The sequence below is a fragment of the Leptonychotes weddellii genome, chromosome 14, assembly GCF_054177405.1.
Source record: "Leptonychotes weddellii isolate Sample4059 chromosome 14, ASM5417740v2, whole genome shotgun sequence".
Taxonomy (NCBI): domain Eukaryota; kingdom Metazoa; phylum Chordata; class Mammalia; order Carnivora; family Phocidae; genus Leptonychotes; species Leptonychotes weddellii.
The window spans coordinates 69,280,164-69,295,726 of NC_138382.1; the positions used below are offsets into that span (position 1 = coordinate 69,280,164).

Below are 15,563 nucleotides of genomic sequence, written 5' to 3' on the forward strand. Positions count from 1 at the left end.
TCCCCTGCTAATTATTTTCATAGAACTCTGTATGTCTTTATTGTGCTTATTAGAACTGTAACTTATTGATCAATTGTGCACGTGTTTGTTTAATGACTGCCTCCATTGCTAGAGAGTAAACTCATGTGTTTAATGCTACATCTCTCATGGCTGGCATCGGGGCTGGCACATAATATGTGCCCAGTAAACAGCTGTTAATGAAACTACAAACTAAATGAATGAATTAGTACCGAAAAGAGAAAATTTCAGGGCTACATGGTGGGAGCATTTGGATTATAAAATGTACACGAGTTGTTAAATTCCTAGTAGGATCTCAAAAAGTCATCTTGCTGAAGCATCGATTGTTTGCCCTGTCGTTTCTCTGTTGATCAAAACCTCCAAGAATAAACTCTTCATTACTTGAAGATGCCTCAGTGAGTGCCAACACATAAACAGCAGCAGCAAAGGCAACTGACGTTCTCTGATTGCTTATGCTCCTCCAGGCTTTTGTACTGTGTACGCTCCACCTAGTCTCTCATGGAATCCTCACAAGAGCTCTGAAAGGTAGATGCTGGGTTTTTTTCATTTGTTTGATTTTCCTTTCTATTTCCAGATGAGAAGACCAAGGCCCAGAGAGTTTAAATAACTTGCTTGAGGTCCCTCAGCCAGCTAGTGGTAGGCCCAGAAGTAGAGGGGAGTCAGGGTGGACTACACTTTGTAAGCCCAGGAAAGAGCACCACCCCTCCCCGAGTGCCCTTCCCCTTAACTGGAAGAGCTCTCTTTTCATTTGTTTTATACACTTATAAATGGAGTGTCTGCCATGGTTTTCTTTAAAGCCAGAGTTTTGTGGCTAAAGAAGAATTTGAAAACTCCAGGCCTGCAGAACAAATTTGACCTTTGCAGCCTCCTGCCCTCCTGCCATTTGATCTCCCACCGTGCTTCTGCCTGAAATGCCCTCTCCTCTCTTCTTCAGCGGACCAAAATGCTTCTAAGGCATTTTCCAGATCTCAAGGCAGAATGAGTTGTACTTTTCTGCTTGCTCCTCCTGCGGAAGGCCCATCCCTCTGCCCTAGAGGCGCTCATGCTCTTTCTAAGTAGTGGCTGATGAGTTTGTCTCCACCACTGGGCTGAGCCTCTGGGGAAGTTAGACCAGGCCTGCTTTCTCTCCGGAGCTCCTCAGCCTGGCCCGGGATCTGGCACGGAACTCAGGGGCCTCAGCCAGTGCTTGATGAATGAATGCACACCAAGTGCAGAGGCGGGTGCTCAGAACCACCCGGCTGAGTGCAGAAGCCTGAGAACAAACTAGCGTGTACTCAGAGAACCCCATGAATGTGAGACAGAGATGATCAGATGTATTAATCACTGGTTTGGAAAGGAATTAAAATACTTCCATAATATAGTATGTTTCTTTTCTAAAACAGATGTGCCCTCGTTGTTTCAGAAGTAATTAGGTGTATTTGATTAAAACATCCATAATTGTTATCATTTATTCAAGGCTACTATATGCTGCTCTCTTTATTGGTACTTTGTGTACGTGTTGTGTCTGCTTCTCCCCGTCACCCTGTGAGGTGTTTTTATTGTCTTCATTTTAGAAATGAGGAATCAGCTTCTGAGTACTAGACATAGGAATGCAACAGGTCTCGCTGACTTCATACCAGTGCCTTTCCATCACCCCAGCTGTTCCTGAACTTGTTTTTGAGATACCTTTCAGCCCAACACCCTGAACCAGCATGCATATTCCCTTCCCCTCAGCCCTCTCTGTGCCCGCCCCCACCCCTGCATTCTGCTCTCCCATTTCCTTAGATTATTGCCTCTGTACTTGCATTCTGAAACTGAAATGGTTTTTTTTTTAATTTTTTTATTCTTATGTTAATCCCCATACATTACATCATTAGTTTTAGATTGAAACTGAAATGTTTTTGTCACTGTCAATAATTGGATACTATTATGTGTGGAAACTGGTGTTAATAGTATACTAATGTCACCTTTATATTAATAAATACAAAATAATATGTTGTATTAAAGCCAAATTACATATACTGTGATTTTGTTTTCTTTATACAGCCTTTTACAAAACTCCTCTAAGATTTTTTTGAGTCCCAGTGTATATATTTTTTAAAAGATACGGTTTTTTCGTCATGTAAAATGTAAATGTAACAATGTAGTGAAAAGGAAGTTTGTTAGGTAAAATTTTTTATCTTATTAAAGGTTGTCTAAACAGTGGGATATCTATTTCAAATTATATATGAAATATAAGATTGAAATAGCTCTCTTTAGAGAAGTTTAAGAGGTTTTTTACAGACTTAGATTAATTTCTTTTCTGTCCCTCCTAGTATTTCAGCGGGATTAAGTTTTTTGAATCAGTGGATCAAGTTTTGATTTTCCTGTTGCTTCCTTACACTGACCTGTGCTTTAGCAGAACAAAAAAGAGACCTAAACATGTCGGCATGATTTTTGTTCAATGGATTAAAAACCATAAAAGTAATAAGATCTGATCCAAATCCCTAAACTCCTGACATGGTGGTTTTGTCCTTTTCAGTCCCAAGATTCATATTACTGACTTGGAAAAGCTTTCAGCGTGGAAGCAGCAGTGATGGCAGCAGTGCATAATTTATTTGAAATAGATTACCAGGGGTGGGCAGCACAGGGGAGGGGAAAGCACACAGGCCAGAGAGATCTGGATTTGAATCCCAGGCCTGTCACTCAGGCCCATGTGCAAGTTGCTCCACATCTGTGAGCCTCAATTTCCGCATTGGAAAATGGGGGGACGAGAATCTAGCTGGAAGAGATGTTGCGAGGGCCTGTGAGGTGCAGTACTTACAGTACTCACCTGGCAGAGATGGGCTTAATAATGGCAGTAATCAGGATCATTTCTATTTCGAGAATACGTTCAAACAGCTGAAACCAGAAGGATTGATTTATAAATGCAACTGTCCGCTTTGTCCTCAGAGCTCATCTTTTCTCAAAATTCCTTAATTTTTTTTCTCATTCTGTCAGGGAGAAAAATAGCAGGTAGATGCCACTAAATCTTTTAACACCTGCTTGTCACTGCTTCACATGGAACATATACCCAGAACGTGGGCTCGTCCTCACCAAGTAAGAAGCACACTGATTTGAGGGTCGGGAACCATATGCCAGTGATGTCCATTTCAGGACCCAGGGGGCAGGGGAATTTTGTCATACTAAGAATGTTGCCATTTGAGTCAGGTCAGCCTGGGTTTGGCCCAAACTTCTTGGGCTTCATTTTCTTCATCTGTAAAATAGGGCTCAGGATCTTGCAAGACCCTCCATAATACGGCTTTCCAGCCTCTTTTCTTGTCACTCTCTTGTTATCCATGCTCCAGTAATTCCTCAAATGAAACATAGTCTCTTTACAGCTTAAAGCCTTTGTACGTGCTCTTTCTTCCTCCTGGAAGACCCCCTTGCCATGCCAGCATGGGCAACCTGCACTCATTCTTCAGATCCTAGTGTGTGTATTAGTCAGGACGGGTGGGTTATGCTGTAGTAACAGGCAGCCCCCAAGTCTCCGTGGCTTAGCACAGAAGTCTGCTTCTTGCAACAGCGCATGATGGGCGCTGTTGATCATGGTCGCTCTGGGACCCACGCTGATGGGCGCCCCATCTCCACTTGTATTGCAGCCAACAGAAACAAATGTGGCGGAGCCCACACTGGCTCCTAATGCTCCTGCCCCTAGGTGACCCCCCTCATTTCTGCTCACATTTCACTGACCAACGCAAGTCGTGGTGCCACACCAAACGTTAGAGGGGAGAGGAAAAAAATGCCTTCTTACTGGAAAGAGTAAGAACCAGAACACTAGTGAGCAGACCCAAACACTCCCGCATTTAGGGATGATTTCTTCAGGAGAGCCTCCCCTGCTTGCCGCCTGCCGGAGTTCAGACAGTTCCTGGCAAGTTAGCAGAGCTGCTTTAGTGCTCCCGTGGCGCCTTGCGCGTCGCTTCCCTTGCCCACGGTGTGTCCCACACTCCCATTGTAAGTGCCTCTTTGCTCACCTCTCTCCCTGGCTGAACTCTCTAAGAGCCGAGCCAAGCTCAGTCAGTGTTCACCGTAGTACCCTCGTGCCCGGCCCTGGTTGTGGTAGGTGAGTAGCCCTCACTGTGTAGAGGACCAAGAAACAAAGGCGGAGCCAACTCGCGGGGTTACTTTGCTGCGTTGTTGTGACGAGCAGAGGTGAAACAAGAATAAAGTAAGTGCCTCGTGTGGTGGGAAGGGCCAGCTTAGAAGGTGCTTGTGCTGGGGGTTTGTAGGAGGCCCTCCGTGTGCTCGTGGTGGTGCTGCGATGGGGAGGGGAACAGTGGAAACGCTGACATTCAGTCAGCACTGACACGTGCCAGACCCTCTCGGAGCTTCTTTGTGGGAGTTAACTGGTGCGGCAGTGGTTCTCACATGTTGACACTCAGGTTGTGTCTTAGTCCTGAGGTGATTCGCAAGTAATTTGCTGTAATAATCAGTAAGATTCTGAGGATTGCTACTTAACTTGTTTTGGGTGACTTAGCGACTGAACGGAGCAATCTCTGTGGCATCATCCACTCGTTTGTGCTGCATCTTTAGTGGGAGAGAAGGGGGTAGAGTTAGAGCTAACAGTTGGTTCCTTTCATTGAACCCTCAAAACGGGCCAGGGTCAGCGCTAAGCAGTTAACGGGCACTGCCTCTTAATCACCTTAGCACATTTTACAGATGGGAACTCTGAGGAGACAAGTCAGTTACGCACGCAGTAACTGGCCAGGTGTGGCCAGGACGCGCTGGCTCAAGCTTTTCAGCAGTCCTCTTACTGGCTGTCCTCACCTAACTCACCAGGAACTTCACTTGGCCCCGAGCACACCCCTGGGCATGCTTCAGGACCGTAAAGATCATCACCGATGGAGAGCAGAGCTACTGACTGCTAAGCTAGTGGACAGAGTGATGTTAAATTCTCAGCTAGCAGCTAATGTGTGGGATGATTTTGTTGAATGTTTTTGTTTGTTTGTTTCTTTTTTTAATCAGAGTAACCAGGGAGCACAGGGAAATGCTGGTGAAACTGGCCAAACAGAACACCAACAAGGCCAAGGATTCCTTACGGAAAGTTCGTACCAATGCAATGAATAAGCTGAAGAAATCAAAGGACAAAGTCTCGGAGGACACCATTAGGCTCATAGAGAAACAGGTACTGTTGCCAACAGATGTAGTAGTACTTGTGTGTCTGACCCAGGGAACCACCTGTTCATGTCTGAAGAGAGGAAAATTAAAACCGAATATCCCTGATTCTTTCCTTGACGTGATGAGGATTGGCTGAGTCTCTGTTCTGGGCTTAGCCCTGCGAATGTGGAGGAAGAGAAGATGCTGTTGGCTCTTCGCTGGGTTCCAGGCTCCATGGTGAACACTTCCTGTCATTTCATTTATCCTTGTTGCTGCAGAGCTGTGAAGGAGGTCCTGGGGAAACTGAGGTTCAGGGCAGCTAATTAACTTGCTCAAAGTCACATGCTGGTCAATTAGAAGTGGATCCCAGCGCAGGCAGACTAACTTCAGAGCCTGGACGCCGATGCCCTCGTGTGTGTGGTGGCTTGCCTGGGTGCTGGCAAGTGAGGCCTTAGCAGTGTTCTTAACCGCGCTGAGTGGTGGCACTTGAACAAACTGCAGTGAAATAGTGAGAGACTGGGGGCAGGTAGAATAACACATGCAAAGGTGTGCTGTGTAAAAGAACGTTATGCAGGTGGGTAATTGCAGTGTGAAAATGGCTGAGGCTGGGGAATGGATAGACACAGCAGCCAGCCGGGTTGCTCAGAGCAGGGCTTGGAGACCAGGCTGAGCAGCTTGACCTCCAGCCTGTGCAGACACTCCCACGCTGGCCGTGCAGCTCTGTCAGTCGCCTGTGGCCACGATAATGCTGCATGACAGACCACCTCACAACTCAGTGATTTACAGTATCAGGTTTTATTTCTTAGTCTCATTTCTGTGGGTCAGCTGGGAGTCGCTCTTCTAGGCTGGGCTCAGTGGGCTTGGCTCCAGATGTTGGATTGGGTTCAGGTCTGCTTTGTCTCTCTCTCGATCTTCTGGAGTCAACAAGCTTCCCAGGACATCTTTTCTTTTTTCTTTCTTTCTTTTTTTTTTTTTTTTTAAAGATTTTATTTATTTGACAGAGGTAGAGAGAGTGCACGAGCAGGGGCAGCGGCAGGCAGAGGGAGAAGCAGGCTCCCCGCTGAGCAAAGAGCCCGATGTAGGACTTGATCCCAGGACCCTGGGATCATGACCCAAGCCAAAGCCACCGACTTAACCGACTTTAGCCACCCAGGCTTCCCACGAGGACATCTTTTCAACAGCAGATGCCAAGAGCATAAGCCCAACCATTCAAGTACATTTGAAGCACCTGCTCTTGGTACATCCCACTGGCCAAGCAGATCACACAGGCCAAGCCCAGTATCACTGGGACAGAGAAATATATATGTTTGTGGAGGTCCAGGGGAGGGCATGAAAATTTTTGAACAATAATTGAATCTGCCACAGCATCACGGTCACTTAAGGAGCTTATAAAAATACAGGTTTCTGGGACCCCACGCCCAGAGATTGAGTCAGTGAGTCTAGGGTGGGGCCTGCAGATCTGCATTTTTAAATGCTCACCATGTGATTCTGATACAGTAAGTCCCTGGAAAGATTTTTTTTCCAGACAGTGGGGAGATCACATCTGTGTTTATGAACGATGATTATGGTGGCTTCGTAGAAAATAGATTGTAAGGATCAAGAGTGGAGACAGGGAGGCTGTTGCAGAAATCCATCCAGGAAATGGTGGCCTGAACCTGAGTGATACCAGTGGAAGTAAGATAGGAAGATGAATTTACCAGTATTTAGGAGATAGAATAGTGTTTAGCATAATATAAAAGGGCTTGCCCAAAGCCTCTGCACCCACCACAAAAGCATTATTTTAGGAAGATTGAACATGAGTATGGGCAGGATGGGGAGTAAGGAGGGAAGAGGCTAGAGGCAGGGAGCATGAGCGCTGTTAGAGGGACATCTGGAGGAGGCCATAAATTAACTAACTGCTCCCTTTCTCCTAGACCAGCAGTTAGAATGCCATTTGTAGGCCAGCCCTAACAATCACCTAGGAAAAAATTTTAGATGGATGCCTGGGCTCTGCTCCTGCATTTACTGATTTTTAGTAGGTCTCCCCAGGAATGTATATTTTTAAAAAGCTCCCCAGATAATTCTGCAAAGCAGACACAGATGGTAATTAAGGACCTAGAAACCTTACGATGTTTCCCTGTGATGGTACCAGAGTTAGACCGGGGTAGTTCTGCACATGATGTCCTGTGACCTTGGGGACGTTACTTGACTCCTTCTGTAAAAAGGGATTTGTAATTCCTACCATAAAGGGTTGCCCTGGACATGCTAGAGGCACCATTAGAATGTCTGACACCTGGACCCTCAGAGCTCCCTTTTTGCCTTCCTTGAACCCTCCTCTTGCCCTGCATCAGCTAAAAGAGGTTCCTAGATTAGGCTGGCCTTTTCTGAGCACCAACCAGGCCTTGTAGGAGTCTGTCCTTGGCCCTAGCTGGGCCAGCTCCTTGCCCATCCCCAGGAGATTCCATCTCTGCAGCCAACACTTGACCTTTCCCTTGCTTCTTTGTGGTAAGCCCATGGACCTCGGGAAAGTGCCAGGCACTCCTCACTCAACAAGACTGGGCCACTGCCTCAGGGACCAGAGCCCATGTTCCCTGAAAAGAGAAGAATGATCGGATAAGCAGTACTCTTGATCAAACCCACTTGACGAAGACATTGCTGGAAGCCTCCACATTAGCATCTCGCTTTTCACCTTCCTCTTCAGATTAGATTTGTTTCTTCAATGCTTATTACTGTTGATTGTTATTGTTTTTCAAAATGAAAATAACTTTATTAGTTTTTTTCTGATACTAAGCTATACATGTTATGTAAATTTTTTTTTAATTAAGAAGGAAGTAATTGAAATGTCATCACCCAGAGATGACCATTGTTAACATTCTAGTGCAGACCTGCATGCTCTCTCTGTGAGGACATGTGTAATATTACAAGAGAATAGATCACAGTGTATGTACATAACATATCCAGTGCAATAATCTTTATTATTTAAGATATTATCATTTGAAGATGAGTTCTTACCATTACTGTTAATAAGTGCCTTTATTGTCATATGGTTAAAAGTGGAGGGAGAAAATCTTCAGGAGACAGCCTCGTGCGCACTTTATTTTGTTCTTTTTCCCTGACAGAAGGCACTAAGCTGGAGTTTTGGGTATGTGGTTTTTGTTTTTGTTTTTTAAATAAGCAAGGCAGGGGGCTGATTGTTGTTTTATTAGAGTTTTAAAAAATGTATTTGTTTACTTTGTTCCTGATTATCCAAGTAATATATGCTCACTGTAGAAAACGTGGAGAGTTCAGAAGACTGTTTTAAAAAAATGGGGAAAAATTCACACCATAAACCCACATTGCAGAAGCAACTGCTCTTAACATTTTGGAGTATTTCTGCTTTCCTTCTTTTTTTTTTTTAACTACATAGTTTTTAACATGCCTGAATATGTAGTATGCATATGGTTTTGTACTCGGCTTTATATTTTCTGTTTAGCATTAAAACTATTAGCATTTTCTCGTGTCTTAAAAAACTGTAAACAGCCTTTTCTGACGGTTACAAAATAGTCTGTCTTGTGGTTATACCATAATTCACTTTCATAAGCCTCTTGTTGGACATTTAGTTTGTTTAAACTTTTTTGTTATAAATAAGGTTGCAGTGAATATTTTTATACATGAATCTTTGTTGGGATGATTTCCCTAGGATAGAGTCCCAACTGTGGAATTATTGCACAAGGGGAATGCATATTCTTAAGATTCTTGGTATGTACTGCCTAAATCACTTTTTTAGAATATGTGTATTTTTAAAAATTTTGCCTTTTCTAATCCCCAACATTTGAACCCAGAATTTTTAATGTGAGCTTGAAATGCTGCTAATCTTGGAAGTATTGCTTTTAGTTCTACACTCCACAGAAAAGATTAAGTTATTTTTTGTATAAAGCTATACAACCTTTCTAAAGGATAATATAGCAGTGTATACAAAATCCATACATTTTTGACTCAGAGGCTTAAGAATTTATCCAAAATAAATTGTCAAGAATCTTACCTACAGAGGTGTCTGTTGATGTATTATGTATCATAGTAGAAAATTAGAAACTGTCTAAATTTCTGACAGTGGGAAAATAAATTGTTTTACCTCTATTTACTGGGATCTATATAGAGACAGTTACAAAAATATTTTGCAGGGGCACCTGGGTCGCATAGTCAATTAAGCGTCCGATTCTTGGTTTTGGCTCAGGTCGTGATCTGAGGGTTCTGAGATCAAGCCTCGCGTTGGGCTCTGCACTCAGCGTGGAGCCTGCTTGAGACTCTCTCCCTCTCCCTCTGCACCTCCCCTCTGCACTCTCTCTCTCTCTCTCAAATCTTTAAAAAAAGTATTTTGCAGAGGCACCTGGGTGGCTCAGTTGGTTAAGCGTCTGCCTTCGGCTCAGGTCATGATTCAGAGGTCCTGGGATTGAGCCCCACATCCAGCTCCCTGATCAGCAGGGAGTCTGCTTCTTCCTCTCCTTCTGCCCCCCCCACTCATGCTCGCTCTCTCTTTCGCAAATAAATAAAATCTTTAAAAAAATATTTTGCAGACATGGTAAGTTTCTTTTGGAATTTATTTTTTTAAGGTAGGTTACACAACAATATTATAATATGATTCCATTTTTATAGTGAAAATTTTCATGTACATAAAAGGATTGGCAGCTTAGGAGTGCCTGGCTGGCTCAGTCAGTAGAGCATGTGGCTCTTGATATTGGGGTTGTGAGTTTAAGCCCCACATTGGTTGTAGATATTACTTAAAAATAAAATCTTAAAAAAAAGATTGGCAACTTATCCACTTGAGAATGGTGGTCATTAATGGTGGTCATTTTAGGCAGTGGGATTATGAACAATTTCAGTATTATTCTTTGTGGGATTTTTTTTTAATGTTCCAAAATTCTTTTGAGGTCAGATTTTTTAAAAACTATATTATAAAAATGAAGGGATTGAGTTATAGGTTCTATCCCTATAGTCACATCTGACACCGCCCCCCCCCCCACACACACACCCAGCTTCCCAGCCCGAGGCCCAGACCAGCTCTGCTAAAGAAGGACCGGGGCCTACCCACTCTGGACTCTGACATCTGCCAGCCTGCTGTTTCACCTTTGCTTCAGTTTACTATAAATGGGCCTGCTGAGCATCAAGGCGCTTGGCAGAACCACCAGTAAATCTGGCCAAGATCCTTTCACTGCTGCCTTTTTCTGAGCAACAGTGCTGCTCTGAAGTGAAGCTGGGTGCGAGCAGGCTGAGGGAGGGAGGGGCTCCCGGCGGCCAGGCAGGCAGGCAGGCAGGCAGGGAGGCTGGCCTGGGTGAGGCAGTGGGCATTCTGAGCCAGGCCTCTGGGAGGCTGGCTTGCTACCCGCCTGCCCCAGCCCTGCACTGTGTGCTCCTGCCTTCCCCTGTCCTGGCTCCACCTCCCACTTTCCTGAACGAGAAGGGAGCAGATGTGAGGATGACGACGACCATGACGATATGGTCTTTATGGGCAGTGGATTAAAATGGAAAGGGCTCTTGCTGTGGAGGCAGGCAGGCCTGACTGGTTCAGATCCCAGCTCTTTCACTTCTCGGCTGCAAAGGTTAGCAAATGGCTTCACCTTTTTGAGCTTCTGTCTCCTCATCTAAAAGTGGGAGGAGGGGTGCTTATCTCACAGGTTTGCTGAGAGGACCAGATGACACACATAGTTTAAAGTGGCTGGTGTGGTTGCCAGTCCTCAGTAATTGTCCACCCTATTGGTCCATCCCATTGCTTTCCCCACCCTTCTCTGATTTTAAATTCGGGGCTAGGATTGACGGTTGGAATGACCCCCACACAGCTTGCCTGGAGTGAGGAAGGACGAGGCCAGGTGCTGGGGGCGCCTCACAGCGGGTAGCAGCACCAAACTGGCAATAGGGGCGGGGGACTTCCTGGCTCAGTCACCACTGACTTTTCAACGGGACCTTGGGCAGATTAGTTAACATTTACGCCTTGGTTTATTCCTCTGTAAAATGGGGATAATACCTGTCTCACTTGCCTTATAGAAGTTACGTGTGGTTGTTGGATTTGGACAAAACCCCTTTGCATACCATGTACGACTATGCAACTGTCAGGTGAAATAGTTAAATATTCACAATGTATTAAAGGGACATAGTAACAGCATTTCATAGGTTTTGAGGATTATGTGAAATAATGCATATGAAGTTTTTAGCCTAGTGCCTGGCACCTAGTAATACTCGGTAAGAGAGAGCTATTGGTGCTGTTGTCATTGTTGTTAATCATCATTATTTTATTTTATTATTTTTTTAAGGTTTTTTATTTCTTTATTTTAGAGGGAGAGAGAGAGAGTGCATGTGCGAGCAGGGGAGGGGCAGAGGGAGAGGGAGAGAGAGAATCTCAAGCAGACTCCCCGCTGAGTGCAGAGCCTGAGTTCAGGCTCGATCTCATGACCCTGAGATCATGACCTGAGCCAAAATCAAGAGTCAGATAGATGCCCAACCAACTGAGCCACTCAGGTGCCTCATGTTAATCATCATTATTTAAGAAGTCTGATAAAGATGGAAAAGATGAACTTGCAGGCAGACTGTCCCCAAGGGCACTTTGTGCCTATAATTTGGTAGAAAGTTAGTAAATATTTTCATTAATTGATTAATTTGAAAAGAAGTCAGGAAGTGATAATAAAAATCAGAGTAGCACAAGCAGCATTTGCATAGCAAATAACCAGTTTAAACCATGCTTGCATATTCATGAACAAGTTCGACTTGTACAACTACTCTCTGAGGAAGGGACCGGCATCCCCATTTGATAGATGAGGAAACTGAGATTCAGTGACTTACACATGTCACCCCACTGAGAATTTAACCCAGCACCCACATTATCACACTGTTACTTTAGGTACTCTTCCTTCCCCAGTCCCCATTCTTGTCCCCAAACTGCCCTTGCGCCATTTTTCCAGAGTAGGCTTGCCGGAGTGAGTGCTGCTGGGCATCATGCCACCCGCCATGCAAGGCAGCTGTTCTGGGCGGGGGCGGCAGCATCTGAAAGCCTGTGGCTGAGTGAGGAGGGACCCAGCAGCCATTCTGAGCCCATCCGCTCTTCCAGCATGCCCAGCAGCCCCTGAAGCCCTGCTTTCCCCCCGGCTGCAAAATGTGCAGCTGTTGATACGGTGAGAGCCTGGTTGTCTCCCTGCCTGGGACCAATTGTTCCAAATCCTTTTTCATTTCTACCCTTCCCAGTGCATTTAGTTCCTAGTTCTTGGCCAAGGCCTGTGGTCTGCAAATAAAGATGTCAAGCAGCCACTGTGCCGCTGAGCACACGGATCCTGGGCACCATACTTCAAGGCTTCCTGTCTTTGGTCCCTTTCAGACGTGGGAGGGAAGCTGCAACACTTATTAAATTGTATTGTGTTTTCTCACTTTCAGTACATGTTTATTTTTGAAAATTTGGAAAATCTAGAAAAGCACAGAAAACTTTGATAATTATTCATTTAGTAAATATTTCCTGAGCACTTGCTATGCACTAGGTCTTTTGCAAGATGTGACAGATGGGGACATGAGTAATATATTACCTATCATCACTAAAAGATAAAGACCATTAATATTTTCACATGTTTCCTTCCATTTTTAAGAAATATGCATTTTTTTTACATACTTGAGATAATTTCTGCTATGTATATGCACAATTTTGTATCCTGCTTTTTCTTTAACTCTAAAGGTAACATGCGCATTTTCCCATGATATTATAAAGAATATCTTAAACATTATTTCCTTTTTTCTGATTACAAAAGCAATCCATACTTGCTATAAACATTCAAACATTTCAGAAATATGTGCTAGAATGTTATTCATATTTATGCCCTTTCCATAAAAAGTAGATAATCTTAACCATTTTTTTTTTAATCTTAACCATTTTTAATGGATATATGTATTCAGCTACTTCCCTGTTCTGTCACTTTAGATTTTCTGATTTTTCATTATTAAAAATAAAGCTTAGGGGCGCCTGGGTGGCTCAGTCGTTAAGTGTCTGCCTTCAGCTCAGGTCATGATCTCAGAGTCCTGGGATCGAGCCCCACATCGGGCTCCCTGCTCAGCGGGAAGCCTGCTTCTCCCTCTCCCACTCCCCCTGCTTGTGTTCCCTCTCTCACTGTGTCTCTCTCTGGCAAATAAATAAAATCTTTAAATAAATAAATAAATAAAGCCTAGATAGGGGCATCTGGATGGCAAGGTTGTTTAAGCATCAGACTCTTGGTTTCAGCTCCGGTCGTGATTGGTTTTGGCTTGGGTTGTGATCTCAGGGATCGTGAGATTGAGCCCTGCGTCAGGCTTCACACTTGGTGTGGAGTCTTCTTGAGACTCTCTCTCCCTCTGCCCCTCCCCACTTTCTTTCTAAAATAAATAAATCTTTAAAAAAAATAAAGCCTACATAAATATCTTTGCATATGGAACTTTAGAAATTTTTTTCAGATTCCATTCATGTGGTAATTTCCCAGTTGAGAGATTTAGGCGGTTAAAAAATGGTGTGGACATTTGCATCAATTTGAATTCCTGTCATTTGATATATGAGCTTATCCATTTTACCATAGCTTTCTGGCATTGAATATTGTAATTAAAAGCTACAACATCAAACTTTATTAACTACGATAACTGAATTATATCTTATTTTAACTTGCATTTCTTCAGTGTCTGTTGAATTTTCCATGTTTGTTAACCAGATGTATTTCTTCTTTTTTCAAGACTTTTTTTTTTTTTTTTTCTGTTTAACTACTGGGATCTTAATAGTCTTTATACACCAGAGTGTCGGAGGTGTAGGAAATTCTAGAGGGTCATTAAGTGACCGATAAGGCTGGCTTCTCTGTGTTCTATAATAATAGTTAAGAATTTTGGGCTGTGGAATCAGACTACTGGGGATTAAATTTTGTCATTGCTACTTTCAGCTGTGTATCCTGACAGGTGATCTAACTGCCTCAATTTCCTCGTCTGTGAAATGGGGATAATGATAGTATCTATCTCATGGGGCTACTGTTGGGAATCAGTAAGAGTGTGTATATAAAGTTCTTAGCACAGTGCCTGGCTGGGACTAAATAATGTGAGCTTCTGTCACCATCACTATTTCCCAGATAACTTTTCCATAGTTTTGGAATGTTTGTCCCCCTGCCCTTCCCCAGCGCCAGTTATCGGGCTGTCTCATTTTGTGTTCCTGCAGATCAGCCAAATGGCCGACGACACCGTTGCAGAGCTGGACAGGCATCTAGCAGTGAAGACCAAAGAACTCCTTGGATGAGAGTCCACCCGGGGCAGCAGTACTCCAGAGCCCAGTTTCTGGTGGATCCCATGGGTGGCAAATTGCCCCCTCTCTTCTCTGTCCACACAGAAGGCTGTCACCATGCAGCTGTCAGTCTTTATGAGGCTCAGCCTCCTAGTGGGACACCCAGACTTGTGCATTCTCTTCCTCCTTTACCCTGTCCACCCCATTCTCCTCTGGCCCTCTGCCTTGGCTGGCCCTCAGAGAGTATCCGCTGTGACGGATGGCCTCTACTTAGGGCGTTTGCCCTGATCGTGACATTGCCAAGCAACTAGGACTATTGGCAGGCTCAGCACCGCCTGCTTCTCATCTCGAGAGCCTCCTTTTCAATTAGTTGGGCCCCATCCCCAACTTTGAACTCTGGGTTGATGTGGGCCTTCATCTGTGACTGGATCTCTTTGCTAGAGGCCCATTTTTACCTAACAATAAAATCAAAATAAATTGGAAAGAATAACCACCACAAAGGAATGGATAGAGTCAGTCTGGATTCATGTTCTCTAAGGACCTGTATGTAAAGCCACCAGAACAACACTTTTGCCTCTGAGCCATCCTCACACATGCTCTTTCCTCTGCCTGGACCATTCTGGCCCTGCTGACCTACCTGGCCAGTCCTGTTCATCCTTCAGGTCTCAGCTTGGGTATCACCTCCTCTGGGAAGTCTTCCCTTTTCCCCCAGCCTAGGACTCCTATCATTGGCTCTCAGCACTGTCCACGGCTTTTAACTGAACCTTCACTATTCTTTTTGATAATTAGTCTATATATCTTTATTTTCCTTAGAACTTGACATAATGCCTGGAACATAGGAGGCATTCAGATGTGTTGTAAATGAATTGTACCAAGTAGCTGCTCACAAATACTGGCTTCTTTTCCTTTATTTCCAGTTGTAACACCACCACTCTGTCATTTTCCACTCTTGCCTTTGTCCTCAACATTTACTTGGTAATGAGATACCTTTCCCCCAGAGCCTGCCTGTTGACAGACAAGTGGTTTGTTGTGGCTTATCTTTGGGTCCTGGGTTAAGTAAGGTTTTTTTCCTCTAGTAATATTATTTTCTTTCTTTTTTTTTTCTTTATTCTCTTTTCTTCTCTTTTCATTCTCTCATTCATTATACACAGCTAGATACAATTCTAGGCAGTATCTTCAATCTTCATGGTAAACTTACGAGATGTGTATTATCTTCATTTTATAAATAGGAAGA

At 44.0% G+C, this 15,563-nt stretch overlaps 1 protein-coding gene across 3 annotated transcripts in view; it reads left to right on the forward strand.

Annotated features, from left to right (window-relative positions):
• The window catches only part of MRRF (mitochondrial ribosome recycling factor), a 52,506-nt gene extending 37,673 nt beyond the window's left edge, over nucleotides 1–14,833 (forward strand). For all 3 annotated transcript variants that reach the window (XM_006747066.3, XM_031017896.2, XM_081803535.1), the window contains exons 6-7: nucleotides 4,981–5,140; nucleotides 14,267–14,833. In XM_006747066.3, the coding sequence (XP_006747129.3) occupies nucleotides 4,981–5,140; nucleotides 14,267–14,344 (238 nt within the window). In that variant the 3' untranslated portion in view covers nucleotides 14,345–14,833. The remainder of the gene's footprint in view (nucleotides 1–4,980; nucleotides 5,141–14,266) is intronic.
• Nucleotides 14,834–15,563: the final 730 nt, after the last annotated feature.